At 44.0% G+C, this 13,916-nt stretch overlaps 1 protein-coding gene across 3 annotated transcripts; it reads left to right on the plus strand.

Annotated features, from left to right (window-relative positions):
- The first annotated feature begins 27 nt into the window (after positions 1-27).
- On the plus strand, positions 28-13,512 carry tbx5b (T-box transcription factor 5b). Of its 3 annotated transcripts, XM_086112395.1 has the most exons (10): positions 31-144; positions 244-341; positions 969-1,119; positions 1,266-1,360; positions 1,508-1,627; positions 2,762-2,909; positions 5,463-5,615; positions 7,224-7,315; positions 8,596-8,846; positions 11,466-13,512. In XM_086112395.1, the coding sequence occupies exons 3-10, from the start codon at positions 976-978 to the stop codon at positions 12,035-12,037; spliced, it is 1,575 nt and encodes a 524-aa protein (XP_085968521.1). In that variant the 5' UTR covers positions 31-144; positions 244-341; positions 969-975; the 3' UTR covers positions 12,038-13,512. The 3 variants fall into 3 exon arrangements, with proteins under 3 accessions (XP_085968520.1, XP_085968521.1, XP_085968522.1); XM_086112394.1 differs by having other exon boundaries at positions 28-341; XM_086112396.1 differs by lacking the exons at positions 31-144; positions 244-341 and having other exon boundaries at positions 972-1,119; positions 1,301-1,360.
- Positions 13,513-13,916: the final 404 nt, after the last annotated feature.

Consider the following 13,916-nt stretch of genomic DNA (forward strand, 5'->3'; position numbering starts at 1 on the left):
TCCATTTGTTATGAAGGATGTGATGAGCGGGGTCCAGATCGGGGCTGGCACCGAGTCGGTGAGGGCAACCGGGAGAGGAGCGACACTCAAGGTCCCACAAATTAGAGCTGCAATGATCTGATTGGCCTACGGAAAGCGGCAGCTGTAAGGACACTCAAACCAGAACCGATGTTCTTCCAAAAGCTGTGCGCTGTGGATTAATTTTTGACGTCATCTCGCTGAAACACGTGGACGTCGTTTCAGATATTTAATTTGGAAATTAAAACACGCTCCGCCGAAGAGAGGTGATCGTGGAGGGAGAAGGATGATGATCATGATTGTTGCAGGGTGGACTGCTTGAGGTAAGTGCGCCGCCCCGGGAGAGGACAATCCAAATACAGTACTGAACACATTTGATGCCACTCACAAAATGCCGTGTCTATGTTATAACATGCATTTTTAACGTACAGTGATCTCTGCAGTTGTCCGGAACATATCTGACATGTAGCAATGAATTAAATATAGACAGGAATGGAAACTCCATGCATGTTGAGTGGCAAAAATCTCATTTCAAAACAATACAATGGACGTTTAATCTCCTTTACAGTGAAAGCCATTCATTAGATTTCACAAATGCAGTTACAATGGAAATCATTGTGTTATTTTGCATGAGCGCCTTATAAGTGTCCCGAACTCATAACTTAGAGATTTAAACTTGAATTCTAATAAAGGCACGTGACAACATCTGTAGGTTTCATCGCATTTTGAAGTCAGTGTCTACGATTGGATTTGAGTTTGTATTGGATTAATATGCATTGCACGGAATCAGAAATCACATGCACTATGCGTATGGAATGCGTTTGTTTATATTTTACAATTGATCTTTGTATGTCTCCAAAGACACTGCAAAAATACGTTAAAAAATTCTAGACTTTAATAGTAAATTCATGTTGGACTGATCGTGTGTGTGTGTGTGTGTGTGCGTGTAGGGGGGACATGGCAAACGGAGGCGACCAGTTCGGCCTCGCTGAGCGTCCGGACTCAAACGGCACGGATTCTCCCAAGGAGACTAAACAAGACAATCTCAGCAGTTACAGTGTAAAATCACCTGCTTCACCACAGACAAATTCCACTCAGCTGGTGTGTGTAGAACCTTTGGATTATTTACCATGTATTTGTCGTATTCACATAGCTGCTGTTTGGCCTATTATCAGTAAATTTACAAGATGATGATGCAATTAATAAATCTAACTGGCGTTTTTTTGTGTGTGTGTGTTTTACCGCAGGGTATGGAGGGAATAAAAGTGTTTCTCAATGACAGGGAGCTTTGGACGAGATTTGATGAAGTAGGAACTGAAATGATCATCACCAAGGCTGGAAGGTAAGGAGGAAATTATGTATTGTGAACATTTTTTTTAATACCATCCTTTTAAATGCATTTCAGCAAAACAGCGCGTGAACGTGTTTTATAACACCGAAAAGATCCACATTTGATTGAGCAAACATTCTTAATGTTTGTTTTTAATAGGCGGATGTTCCCCAGTTATAAAGTGAAGGTCACAGGACTCAACCCCAAAACCAAATACATTCTCCTCATGGACATCGTGCCCGGGGATGACCACCGATATAAATTTGCAGACAATAAATGGTGGGTTTCATTTTTGTTTATTCTTTCGAACGTCTGTAGGAGACGTGAGCGTTCCATAAAATGTCATGATTTTTATTCTGCAAATGCGCGGATGGTTTGATATTCTGATATCGCCGCCAATATTTAGAAAATATAGATTAAAGTTCAATTTCTCTCCATCGATGAGCCTTTATCGCATGCTTAAAAGCCAGGCCCTCTCTGGAGACCGGGCTGGCCTACTTCCAGTCTCTTCCCTCCGTCTACCCGCCGGTTAAATCAGTCTGCGGAGGGTTCACTGGGCGGACAGACGACACGGAACAGATTAAAGTCTCCCATTCAGCTGAGGGGGGAAATCCGATGAGTCCTACTGATGCATCACCGCTCGGCTCGTCACCTCTTAGGACCTCCGTTATCGCGCACTAATATGCGATTGAGCGTGGGTATAATACAAATACAAGAATGCATCCAGTAATTGTAAGGCAAAATATAATTTTACATGCGCGCACGAGATGATGAATTCACAAGTTGAAATGTGAAAGGTGTGTCGCAGCGGTGCTTTGCATTAGCAGGGCTCAAAGCGCACAACGACCAAACCCAAATTCAATTACGTACACAAAAAAAAAAAAATGCGGGAGCAGACCTTATTATTTACTTTTGTTTAATTTTCTTTTAATTTGTCCGTTTAAAGGTGAAACAACTTTCAAGACCGAAGAGGCATGTCTTTTCTCTTTTTTTCTGCAATGCAGCGCACGTGCGCCAAATGACATTCGTGCAATTCATGATCATTTGCACACGTGTACTTTTACAAACTAATTAAGGGCAGGTGTTTCCAAATAATATTTTACTCTACTAAAATAAACATACTCAGTTGCCAACAAAACCTGCAGGCATCGTTTGTGCCCAAAACTGTGTCCATCTTGCATCATGTTGAACAGAGAAGTTGAAAGTGTTAAAATTGTCAGATTGAGCCAAAGTCCTCGTTTTATTTGAGCGCATGTAAAATATTGGTGCCCGAGTCTAATGAACTAGTTTTGTGCCGTCAAGTACAGCGGTGCACGAATAGGTCAGACCTACCACTGTGACCCACTGGATGTCAATGTCTGGCTATAGTGCAATAGTAGCCACATCAATATTTATCAAACTGTACGTGTGTAGGTCTGTAACGGGTAAGGCCGAACCAGCAATGCCAGGCAGACTCTACGTCCACCCGGACTCTCCCGCCACGGGGGCCCACTGGAGCCGCCAGCTGGTGTCTTTCCAGAAGCTCAAACTTACCAACAACCACTTGGACCCATTTGGACACGTGAGATTTGCTGCTTAATTGCATTTTTATAGAGTACAATAATACGCGAGGTTGATTTCAAACGGCAAAAGTGCTCTTATGGTACTCCAGTGGCGCAATCAATCATTGGCCCTGCATTGAGGATGTGTTTTTAATTTTGGAAGAATCATTGCATTGGTTTTAAAGCCGCAGTCGCTGTACTCACCTCGCTTTGTCGTGAATAGAAGTCAGCAGCCATCATAACAGAGCACAAATCAGCCAGGGGCCACATGAGTGCACACTGGTTCCCTTCCCGAGCGCCCCGCTGCAGCGCCAATTAGGCTACCAGCAGCACTAACAGCAGGTCAACGTGTATTGTTTGAAACAAACACAAAACATCACATTTCCAGGCCCCTAAGTAATGATCCCAAAGACTTGTGAAGTCCATTAGTTGAGGCATGTCACCGGCGGACACGTCACTGCGATTAAATTGAGCCCCTCTGGATGAAGGCCCGCATGCATGGGCCCCAGTGCACGCGCACGAAAAGGCCAGCGATTCCGTGGAGAAAATCGTGTGTGGTTTTCATTGTATTGGGAGGGGGGGGGGGGGGGTCAAGGTCAAATTGCTGTCCGGCTGCTCAGAATTGTGGGAAAGCAAAGAGTGGTCGCACAATCTTTTGAATAACTTGTTGAAATGATTTCAATCTTAAGACGCATAAAATGTCAGAAATACATTTTAGTGTCGTTCTGCATCACTGCAAACTACGACAATAAAGAAACTGTTAAATCCATTCCTCTCCCACAGTGTCAATCAAAATTGCATCCTTAATCATCACCAATTTAATCATAAAAATGTCAAACAAAGGCCATCACCAAAAATATGTTTGTAACATCAGCCTCCCATTTAAACAAACTGTACATAATCATATCGGTAGAGAGTATTTCTTACTCTTCTAGTCTTACTTCTACAACTCGGTGGTGGCTTCGGCCATCCATTATGGCATTGTCTGCTGGTCAGGCAGCCAGAGACTGGAGCGACTGGTCAGGAGGGCCAGTTCTGTCCTGTGCTGCTCCCTGGACACTCTGGAGGAGGTGGGCAACAGGAGGATGCTAGCTATGCTAAAAGCTATGATGTACAGTCCCTCTCACCCCCTCCAGCCAACCCTGACAGCACTTGGTAGCTCCTTCAGCCAGAGACTGTTACACTAGCGCTGCAAGAAGGAGAGATACCGCCGCCTGGTCCTACCGACTGCTGTCAGGCTGCTGAATAAACATGCGTGAAAACCTGTAACCATTGTAAATAGCACAGCCACCTTATGTATGCAAAAGATGCAATTTATATTTATATTGCATTCTATACTGTGTACAGTTCTTTTTCTGAAACATTTATTTTGTGCATGCAACACTGTTTTTTTTCTATTCTACCCCCACCCCCAATTTTGCTGCTGTAGACTGCAAATGCCAACAAATTTGCAGTCTACAAATAAAGTTATCTTATTTACCTCTCTGACAGTGTCAATCCACAGCTTTTATTTTTCTTGTAAAAGCAGAAGACGTGTAGCGATGTGTCCTATTAAATTAATTAGACTGGTCAGATGTGCTTACACCAGCCACAGTGCGGACCATTTGCCAAGTGGTACTCAAAATACCACCTGGGCAGACAAGAAATACAATGCCGCATGATACCCATAAATGTTCATGACAACTTTTTATTCCTAAAAATTACATTTAATAATATTGTAAGCCTCTGTTATATTTTGCACAGTGTGCGCACTGTCTGCTTGAATATCATTGATTCATATTGATGAATTCTCCAAACCGCCTATCGTCATATATAAACAATTAAAAAATGTGTAATTTGTAAAACTTTAAATTAAAAGGTACTGCACATGAATATGAATAAAAATTGCACCTAAATAAATGTTTTTAAACAAACCGTTCTTCAACATTTCATGCAAATATTTTTACTTTGAAAGTTAAAGACAACTGAACCTTTTTGGTTAGTTGGTCAGTAATTCCTGAGTGGACCGCAAGAGGGAGTTTGCGTACCAACATTGGCAGCCCTGCCACACTTTGAGAATAATTGTCATGGCAACTACACGAGCTGTGTATCGTATTCTGCCATGACAAAGACAATAATGCTCGGTTTTGATTCACACTGTCGGCAAGGTGTTCATTGAACAAGATGTTTATTGTTGTGGTCGTAGTTAGAAGCGGTGCAGGATAACGCGGCATCAAAATGAGAGCTGTGTCTATTCATTATATTTGGTAACTTTATTTTGTTCTGAGTGAGTCAACCTATACTAGCCCCAGCTATCATGATGATGCAAGTCAATTTTCTCAATAAGTAAGCCGTGCATTTTATACGCCAATTTTCACAGAGGGGATTCATAAAGCTTAAGTTAAAAGGAGTTGTAAATCTTGTTTTCCCTCACTTTGATCTAGTGCGCTGTGAATTCCTTTGTTCAAATTGATGTCATCTTCGAAATGTGTTAACTTTTTGGCCAACTCCCATCTGCCGCTGATGGGAACTCAACTGGTGACGCAAACTCAACCTCACCCTCCCAATCCCCCCCCCCCCCCCCCCCCCCGCAGATAATACTAAACTCCATGCACAAATACCAGCCCCGCGTCCATATTGTCAAGGCGGACGAGAACAACGGCTTTGGCTCGAAGAACACGGCTTTCTGCACTCATGTCTTCTCTGAGACGGCCTTCATCGCTGTAACCTCCTACCAGAACCATAAGGTCAGTTTTACTACGCAGGGACATCCTAAACGCTTGTCAGGATGAGAGCATCAGCGAAGAAAATAATGATGACTTTTTAATGTTAGTACTTTGTAGAGATGGTCCATTATAGATTTGTCATAGCTGAAAACACTAGAATGACCCCAGAAGCCTTATGTGTGCATGTCAAATTAGTTCCACTTCAGCACACACACACACACACACAAAGCATTTGTACTGGTATGGTCCCATGAGGACATCCATTTGTGTAATACCCGAGCATCTTGTCCAAGCCTAAACCATTATGAGAGGGTTCCTAATCCCAAAATTTAAACTTCAATTCCAACCTTAAAACAAAGTTTGGTACAAAATGTCCTCAGCCAAATGTTTCCAACTCTCCCACAGATCACAATTAGCCTCCAGCACACAAACGTTTTCTCTTGTTTGTTATTTCAGTGCAAAAAGTTATTTTGCATCATCATTGCTTTGATGCAATTACTCTGTTTTGGTGAAAAAAAATGTTTGTGTGTGCATGTTCGTGAACACGTGTGTGTGTGTGTGTGTGTGTGTGTGTGTGTGTGTGTGTCACGCTCTAATGACCTGCTTTTTTTCCCCTTGATCTTGGCTCATGCATTTTACACTCAAAACACACACCACTCAGGCTTGAAGCCCCCTGGGCTCATTTGGCCTTCGTGTGATCGCTACGAGCGAGTCGCATCTGATACCAAAAAATTCTAAAAGCGATACTTACTCCTTTATCTAATTATTCCGTACACTACTCTTTGCACTTGCTCATTTCTTCATTTCCCAACACGAGCGTCACGTGTCAAATTGTACAACATCTGCAGCAAAATGTGTTGCTCATTGAAAAATTATAATAAATGTCAAAAAAGATTAATAAACATGGACAAGATCCTGTATTTATAAATGTGTATTTGGAGCAGATGCTCCTATACATTGAACAATAATGTACTTTTTAAAAAAAAATACATTTATTTATATATATACTATAAAAAGGTTGTGAAAATGAATAAAGCGGGTGACATGGTACTATGGAAAAATATTGTAACTATAATGTGCTATTTGCATTCAAGCAGTAGAAATTATTTTATTTGGGTTATTAAAAAAAAATCTCCGTGTGTTTATCATAAAATGCGTTTGACTTGATATCTGCTGACCGTATATTGGCCATCTCTGCGTTCTCAGCTGCTAGACGTGAGCAGCTCGCCTGCGTTCTCACACTATCCGCCGCCAAACGCAGGCTTCCCCTCCATGAGAAAAGTTTGAAGAGCTCACATCAAAGCGCCGAACCTCTAAAAGCTTTGGCCTGAAAATGCTTAAACCTGGCGACTGTTTGGCTAAACAGTTTATTCAGTGTCAGCTGGCGAGAACACCGTCCTCTCCGTCAAGAACTTCAACGGCTGAGGAATGTTTGGTCGTGCGAAGCTTCAGCGGGGCTGTTTTTAACATCTACGGGGCCCCTGTTAATAATAAACCGTTGACTTTCATTCGGTGGCGAGAAGGTTTAAAAGGGCCCGCTCGCATCTATGTGCATGTATGGTCCTGTGGATGTGCTGCGCTTTAATGTCAGCGCTAGTCTATAAAAGAGATCCTTTGTTTTGTCCTCAGATTACTCAGTTAAAGATAGAGAACAATCCCTTTGCAAAGGGCTTCAGAGGGAGTGACGACAACGAGCTGCACCGCATGGCCAAACTGCAAGGGTGAGTACACTTAGTGTGTGTGTGCGCGCGCGCCAGCACCTGCGTGTATGTGTCAATCACTCAAATCAAATCACTGTATTCAAGCTTGGCAGCGAATTGTCCTCCCTGTTACCAAATTCTTCATCTTTTCTTCACAGTACTTGTTGAGAATGTTCCTTTCAGAATAAGAGTCACAAAAAGACACAGACAAACAAAACATGCACAGACTTTATTCTATGATGCTATCTGAACTGTCGTCCCGCGAGCTCATCTTACACCCTTGAAGAAACCTAAAAAAACAACAACAACAAATAGAACAAAAATAGATCATGTTGATGAATGATGTGAAAAGGATGAAATTTACTATTTGTAGTCAAGCTCAGTTCCTCTGCCCGCGAATAGCAAGGGTCCACTGTATGTAGAGCTACTGTATCCGCCTCCTCCGCTTTCTCCTCCTCCTTCTTCCCACTCTACTATGATGGTGTACATATGGTGCGAGAGTGCATGTGTTGGGTTGAGCCAAGTGGCAAAAAAAAAAAAAAAAAGATGTGAGCCCGCTGTCACCTGAAGGATGAGCTTGACCCTACAGCTGGTGCGCAGAATACAGCATTAACAACGCAGCACAACACAACACACAAGAGTGGAGCAGCGCCATACCAATGAGAGCGCACCCCTGCTCGCGAATCACTCTTGTCACCGCTCATCAACCGCTTGTGTGCTGAGCTGATCTCCACTATGGCAGCTGAACTCCACTTGTGTCTGCAGTTTGGAGAATGTCATTGGGCCAATGAGAGAGCCTGTTACTGGAAGGAACTTGGAGGGGGTGGGGGGGAGGGTGTTGGGCTCCACTGTGCAGAGCATTGCGGTGCAGCGCTCCACCGCCCATCCCTTTGTGCTATTGTGCTGCTTTGGTTTGTGGAGATGAGCCGATATCCGAAGTGACACATGGCTGGATGTTTATTTTTAGAGCGGCAAATTATCTCACAGCGGCCCTTGCTGTTTGTGCGTGCATGTGTCTGCTTGTGCGTGTCACTATCACAGCGCCAGTCAGCGAGATGTGGCCCGCTGTCCCCTACATACCACAGAGTTCACCGAGAGGGCTGTGTTTACAGAGGGAGATCAGAGCTGAAAGGATGGAGAGCGCTTAAGTAGACTTGAAAGAGAGAGACAGGCGATTGGGGAAGAGGGGGGGGGGGGGGGGGCAGAAGCCCGAATGATAAGACCAGGCGAAAATACCTGAATGCAATTACAAACGTAACTGGATTCAAATGTGTCCTTTTGCTGGATTCTTTCTGATTCAGGAAGGACTACCCTGTGGTCCCACGCAGCACGGGCCGTCAGAGAGCGTGCTCCACAGAGAGTCCCTTCGGCGGGGAGGTCCGGGTCGTGAGAGGCTCACCCGAAGCGGCCACGTCGCCCTACAGCTGTGAGAACGGCCTGAACAGCAGCAGCAGCCCGCAGACGCTGCTGGGGACTCCGTCAGCTCACTACACCTTGTCTCATCCTCAACACGTCCAACAGACTCAACTTTACCATTGCACCAAGAGGAAAGGTACGAATGGCTAAATTGTTCATCAGGTCACGTCAGCAGGGTCAAATCTTCGGGGTCATGCGGCTACAAGTATTGCTTTTGGAGCCTTGACCTTTAACATACAGTGAATCGCTATTTATCGCGGAGGGGGGAGGGGGTGCGATTAATTTCCAGCTCTTCTGCAAATACCAAGTATTCTTTTTTTTTTTTTAAATAGCTTTACATCTCTCAAGCACTTCAAACACATTAAAACTTATTTAACATATTATTTCTTAGAATCTGTTCTCTCTCTCCTACTTGCTTCTCAAATAGGCAAAGCGTGCTGGCCAGAAGCTGTTTTTTTTAGACTCCTAATTGACGTTTACTGTAAAAATGACACATAAAACAAAGGAGAATGAACGTTGGACTGAATATTTCAACACCCAACGCTGTGAGTGTAATGCAAAGGTGTCATGCAAAATGCCATAGACCATGGATGCAATCATTTGAAACTTTCAGACAACCGCGAATTGAACACGCACAGAGCAGCAACATTTACAAAAAGGGCATTACAAGAATATATGAAACACTGCTCTGTTGGAACAACAAACAATAAAACGCCAAACCGTGAAGGGTGTATAAGCGCATGTCTCGCCGTCTCTTCCAGTAGGCCCCAGTGCTGCCCTTGTGGTGCAATGTGGTACTACAATGAAGTCAGGTCATGTTCGGACATTTGCGAATTTGCATGCTCATGGAATTTTGGGGGGAATTTTTTTCTCAGTTATTTGCAGAAGACTTATCTGTTTATTGTTTTTGTGCTCAGACCAAAGCAATAGTTATTATTTTGTCGCCTTTTAGTGGAATCTTGATGTTGTTGTTCAGTTTAATTCATTCATTGATAGTAGTTTGAGATGTCTTGTTCTGGTGGCCTTGTCCTTGAATGCACCAAACTCACTTTGAAAAGTGAAATTATTGCTAAATTTCTTCCGTGCTGATGCAGCTTCTAATAAGGCTGTTGTTGTCCAGGTTGTTGCAATTTGCCTGTACCTCTTAACATGTATTATTGTCTGTAAATATGAAAAGTTGGCTTTAATGACCTCGTATTATTTGTGTGAAGTGCTAATGCGCATATTTGTTTTTGCTTTTGTGTGATGTCACAACATTTTGTGGTAATGTCTAATTTAGGCCAGCATGCGAGCGAAATTTATTGATGAGTATCATATGGAGGTGGTTTGTTTGTGACAAATAATTTGACTATTATATACAGTTGCTTATGTACCCGTAACATGGGGCTCATGATTGCGTTCATGCTCGATGCATGATGTTGATGCTTTGTGATCTTCTCCGTTTTAAGAGCTTTTCCCGCCGTTGTGGCGTCGACATGCGATTACAAAATCCTCTTGGTGGGGGCGTCAATTATTAGCGGATTTTCATGGAGGTTCACCATATGCTGTAAAAATGAATGAAAAAACGGCATTTAAAATTCTGTGGCTTAGCGCGTCCATCGAATCATGGAAGGGTTCATCACTGTTGCATCGGAGCACAGCGTAATCCCTCTGAAATACGTTCGGGGCAGAACTTGACTCTCCCGATAGGGTTTTACAGGACACATTTTGATTTGCTTATTGTAGGTACACTGTCTTTTTTGCTGCATTGCTTTTCAGAGCGAAAATTCAATTGTGGTTTTCCACCTCGCATATTCTATAACTGACAGTATGCATTCCCTCGCCTTGCTAATAACCACCATCAAATGAAAGCCAATGTCAGAGCAGTGTCACGACAATCTGCCTTTACAAAGATAACAATGCTCAATATGAATTCATTCTTTTTTGAGATATTATTATGTAGCACAGTTCATCACATCTCAATAAAGAATATTTCTTTTATGCCTCGCTGACACTGACAAACAAAACGGAGCGCTGTTGATACAGACCTTGTACTGGATCACTTTCGATTGTGCAGGCGTAGCCGCTGAGGTGGCAAGCACTTGAAACTGCTCAAAATTAATTTAGAATGTACATGTGTATAAGTCATCTTAACATGTAAATAGAAGAGTGGAGTTACTGTAATTAAAATCACTCGCAATGCAGTTCTAATTCCTTGTAAAGAATACAAACATGACATTCTTGCCAGTTGCCAGCACAGAGAATGGAATGAAAACAAACAAAGCACTTTTTTTGTCTGTTTTTGTGTTTGTCATAAAAATGTCAAGACAGTATACTCATAAGGAAATTACCTGTAAATATGGTACTTATTTCCTATTATACGTTTCTCGAAACTTGAGAGTAATCGTGTTACGTTCATTCTTTAGTTCGACATCCCAAAATGTAAGCACAATGGAACCATACACAAGCCCCGAATATCTAAATAGTCCAAACATGGCAAAGATTCATGGTGTTTAAATTCTCCAAGTAGACTTAGGATACTTGACATAAGCTCAGTGCCAGCTACAGTATAATGCGCGCAGTCCATTAAGATCATGGGACAAACATGAATTATGCACTCTTTTATTTTTTTGTGCCTCAGTAAATGTCAAGCCGCAAAACTAATGCAATTGTCTTTTATGTGCACTTTTGGTGCTCAGCTCAGCAATAAAACGGTTTTAAAGTAGCAGCAACTTTCTCTGCGCTGATTTAATGTCACAACATTTTCTCTGTGCAGTGGAGGAGAACTGCTCCCCTGGAAACTGCCAGCACCCTTTCAAGAGAGCCTTCCCCGCTAGCTCACGAAGCCCGGGCGACTCCTACTATCACGCCTCCCCCTTTGCGCCTCCCCCGGCGCCCGCCCTGTCCAGTACCCCCGGCTTATCTCTCACAGACGCCCACTACAGCGCCGACATGGGTCAGCGTCAGGCGTGCATGTTCGCGGGCTCGGAGAGCAGACTTGATGACCGCGGCGGTGCATCCTGGTCGTACCACTGCCCGCTGCCCTCCGCCATGACACCCGTGGAGCCCTACCCGCCTTATAACCCGCATCCCCCTTACAGCTCGAGCCCGCAGGGCTCCCGCCTCAGCGCCGTAGCCCACCACAGCTCGCCGCCGCTGGGAGAGCCCGTCACTCACGACCCTTACCAGAGGCAGAGCTCGGAAAACATTGCAAGCAGGCAGAACAGCCCCCACCTCCACAGAGAGTATCCTCGCTTCACCCCTAACCTGTCCCCCCCACTCTACCACACGTTAGAGACACACACACACATCAGGTGTGGCGTCCCTGAATGGACCGCTGCCTCCTAAAGCACGTCATTGTTTATGATTCTCCCAAAAGATGCAAAGTATGATATCACCAATCTGTCATTTTGTGGTGTGTGAGTTGGTCATATGCCCCCCCCCCCCGCCACACACACACACGCACATGCACACACACAATCCCTGCCCCGTCCCCCTCCCGTGTTGCTCTAAGCATTGCGTCATTAAAAACTGGGCTCGGAAGTCCACGTTCAAGAAAAGTCCAGGCGCTGAACAAAAACAGGACAAAGAACATCAAAGTTGTGTTTTATTGTCTTTCTGTAACCCAATGACTGATGTCAACCAAATGTTTGCACTGTGAGCCCCGTTGAAGACCATAGCCTGAACAGTACAGGCTGTCCCCCCCCCCCCCCCCGCCTCCGCTGTGCGTCATCGTGAAGGATGTAAATTGTGACTCGTCAGACATTCATGGACCAAAATAATCTCACGGCAGAAGCCTGAGGGCGAGCCTTTTTATTTAATTTTATTTTAAAATCTCTTCAGTGGAGCAAAGCGCAGCTCCACGCACGGTCCCCACGACACAGTGCTTGTGTGTGCGCGCGTCAGCGTAAAGGCTGTGTCAACTCGGCTCAAGAGCGCTATGAGCTCATTTGCAATGAGACAAGCAGTAGTAGCCTCGGGCGTTGCACCACGTAGATAAACAGTTTGTTTCGATGGAGCTACAGGCTGAGGAACCTGTGCACACTGTTCCCACCGCATTCTGTGTAAATGCACATCCAAGCATCACGCATCTGTCGTTGTTGTCCTCTCTGTCACCCCCCCCCCCCCCCCAGCTGACCAATCATCTTCAGGGGCCATCAAAGGAGATCTGTCTCCACCCTTGTCCTGAGCTGACCACTCCAACCCGAAACATAGTTGTTGGTGGTATTTTTTTGGGGGGGGGGGGCAGTCACTCTCCTGTTTTGAATAAGTCGTAGTCAAATATTGACCTTTGACTTGTGAGAGTCGTATACAGTGCTGTAAATGTGATATTTGATCCACTCAGGTAACTATACGTTTGGTAATCATCTGTTATTTGCCATTCCAATTGGTCCTCGTTAGTACCACATTTACTGTAGTTTTAGAGGGAACCCATTTCCTTGCACATCTGGATCGTGTTACTTCCTGCCTGTGCCGACTGTAAAATGACAATTGTGGCTCTGTGCAAATTTGAAGCTAAAGTTGAGATTTTCTTTTTTGTAGCAGTTTTGTTACATTTCCACCCCAGGTTTTTATATGCAGTAACATGAGAAGGTGCTGAGTTTGCATCCTTAATGCGTGTATGCGTGCGAGACGGTATGAAAGCTGAAAAGTGTTTTTTTTTTTTTTTGGAGTTTTCTAGTATTTATTACTCTTGATTTGACGTCATTCTTGTGAAACAAGACGCAGTTGTGCGGAGATTTCTTCCGTCGTTGGGTTGACCCTCTATTTCCACGTGGTGAAAAATAGTGGTGGTACGTGGGGGAGGGGGACGTTTAATTGGAATCAAATTTATATTCAAAAGTGAATAAAGTTTTTGAGAATTTTGATAACAGTTGGTTGCAGTTGTTTTCTGCCTGCGTTTGTAGCCTTGTGTGCTGTACAATCTTGAAATCAAAAATCTCAAAGGTCCACCCATCCATTTCTCTTTATCCTGCTTAACCTGTTTAAGGCTGTCGGTGAGCTACTGACTAACCGAGCTGACTTAAAGGCTGACTGCAACCTGAACTGGTTGCCAGTCAATCACAGGCCACTTATAGAGACAGACATCCTTCTAACATTGAAACTGTCACTGAGGGGGAACTAAACCCACCCACGGGAAGAGACTTGCCTCCCAGACACAGCTATCTCCCTATACACATTGTCGTTAAAGGAAAAGTACACGCTCGATTGTCTTCCCGCTATTTTA

Source organism: Hippocampus guttulatus, chromosome 5 (genome assembly GCF_054856545.1).
Source record: "Hippocampus guttulatus isolate MCC_2025c chromosome 5, RoL_Hgut_1.0, whole genome shotgun sequence".
Taxonomy (NCBI): Eukaryota; Metazoa; Chordata; class Actinopteri; order Syngnathiformes; family Syngnathidae; genus Hippocampus; species Hippocampus guttulatus.

Coding starts and splice junctions, on each gene's coding strand:
- tbx5b (XM_086112394.1), top strand. CDS start 976: ATGGCAAACGGAGGCGACCAGTTCGGCCTCGCTGAGCGTCCGGACTCA. Junction 1,628..2,761: donor AAATTTGCAGACAATAAATG/GTGGGTTTCATT, acceptor GTACGTGTGTAG/GTCTGTAACGGGTAAGGCCG. Junction 7,316..8,595: donor CGCATGGCCAAACTGCAAGG/GTGAGTACACTT, acceptor TTTCTGATTCAG/GAAGGACTACCCTGTGGTCC.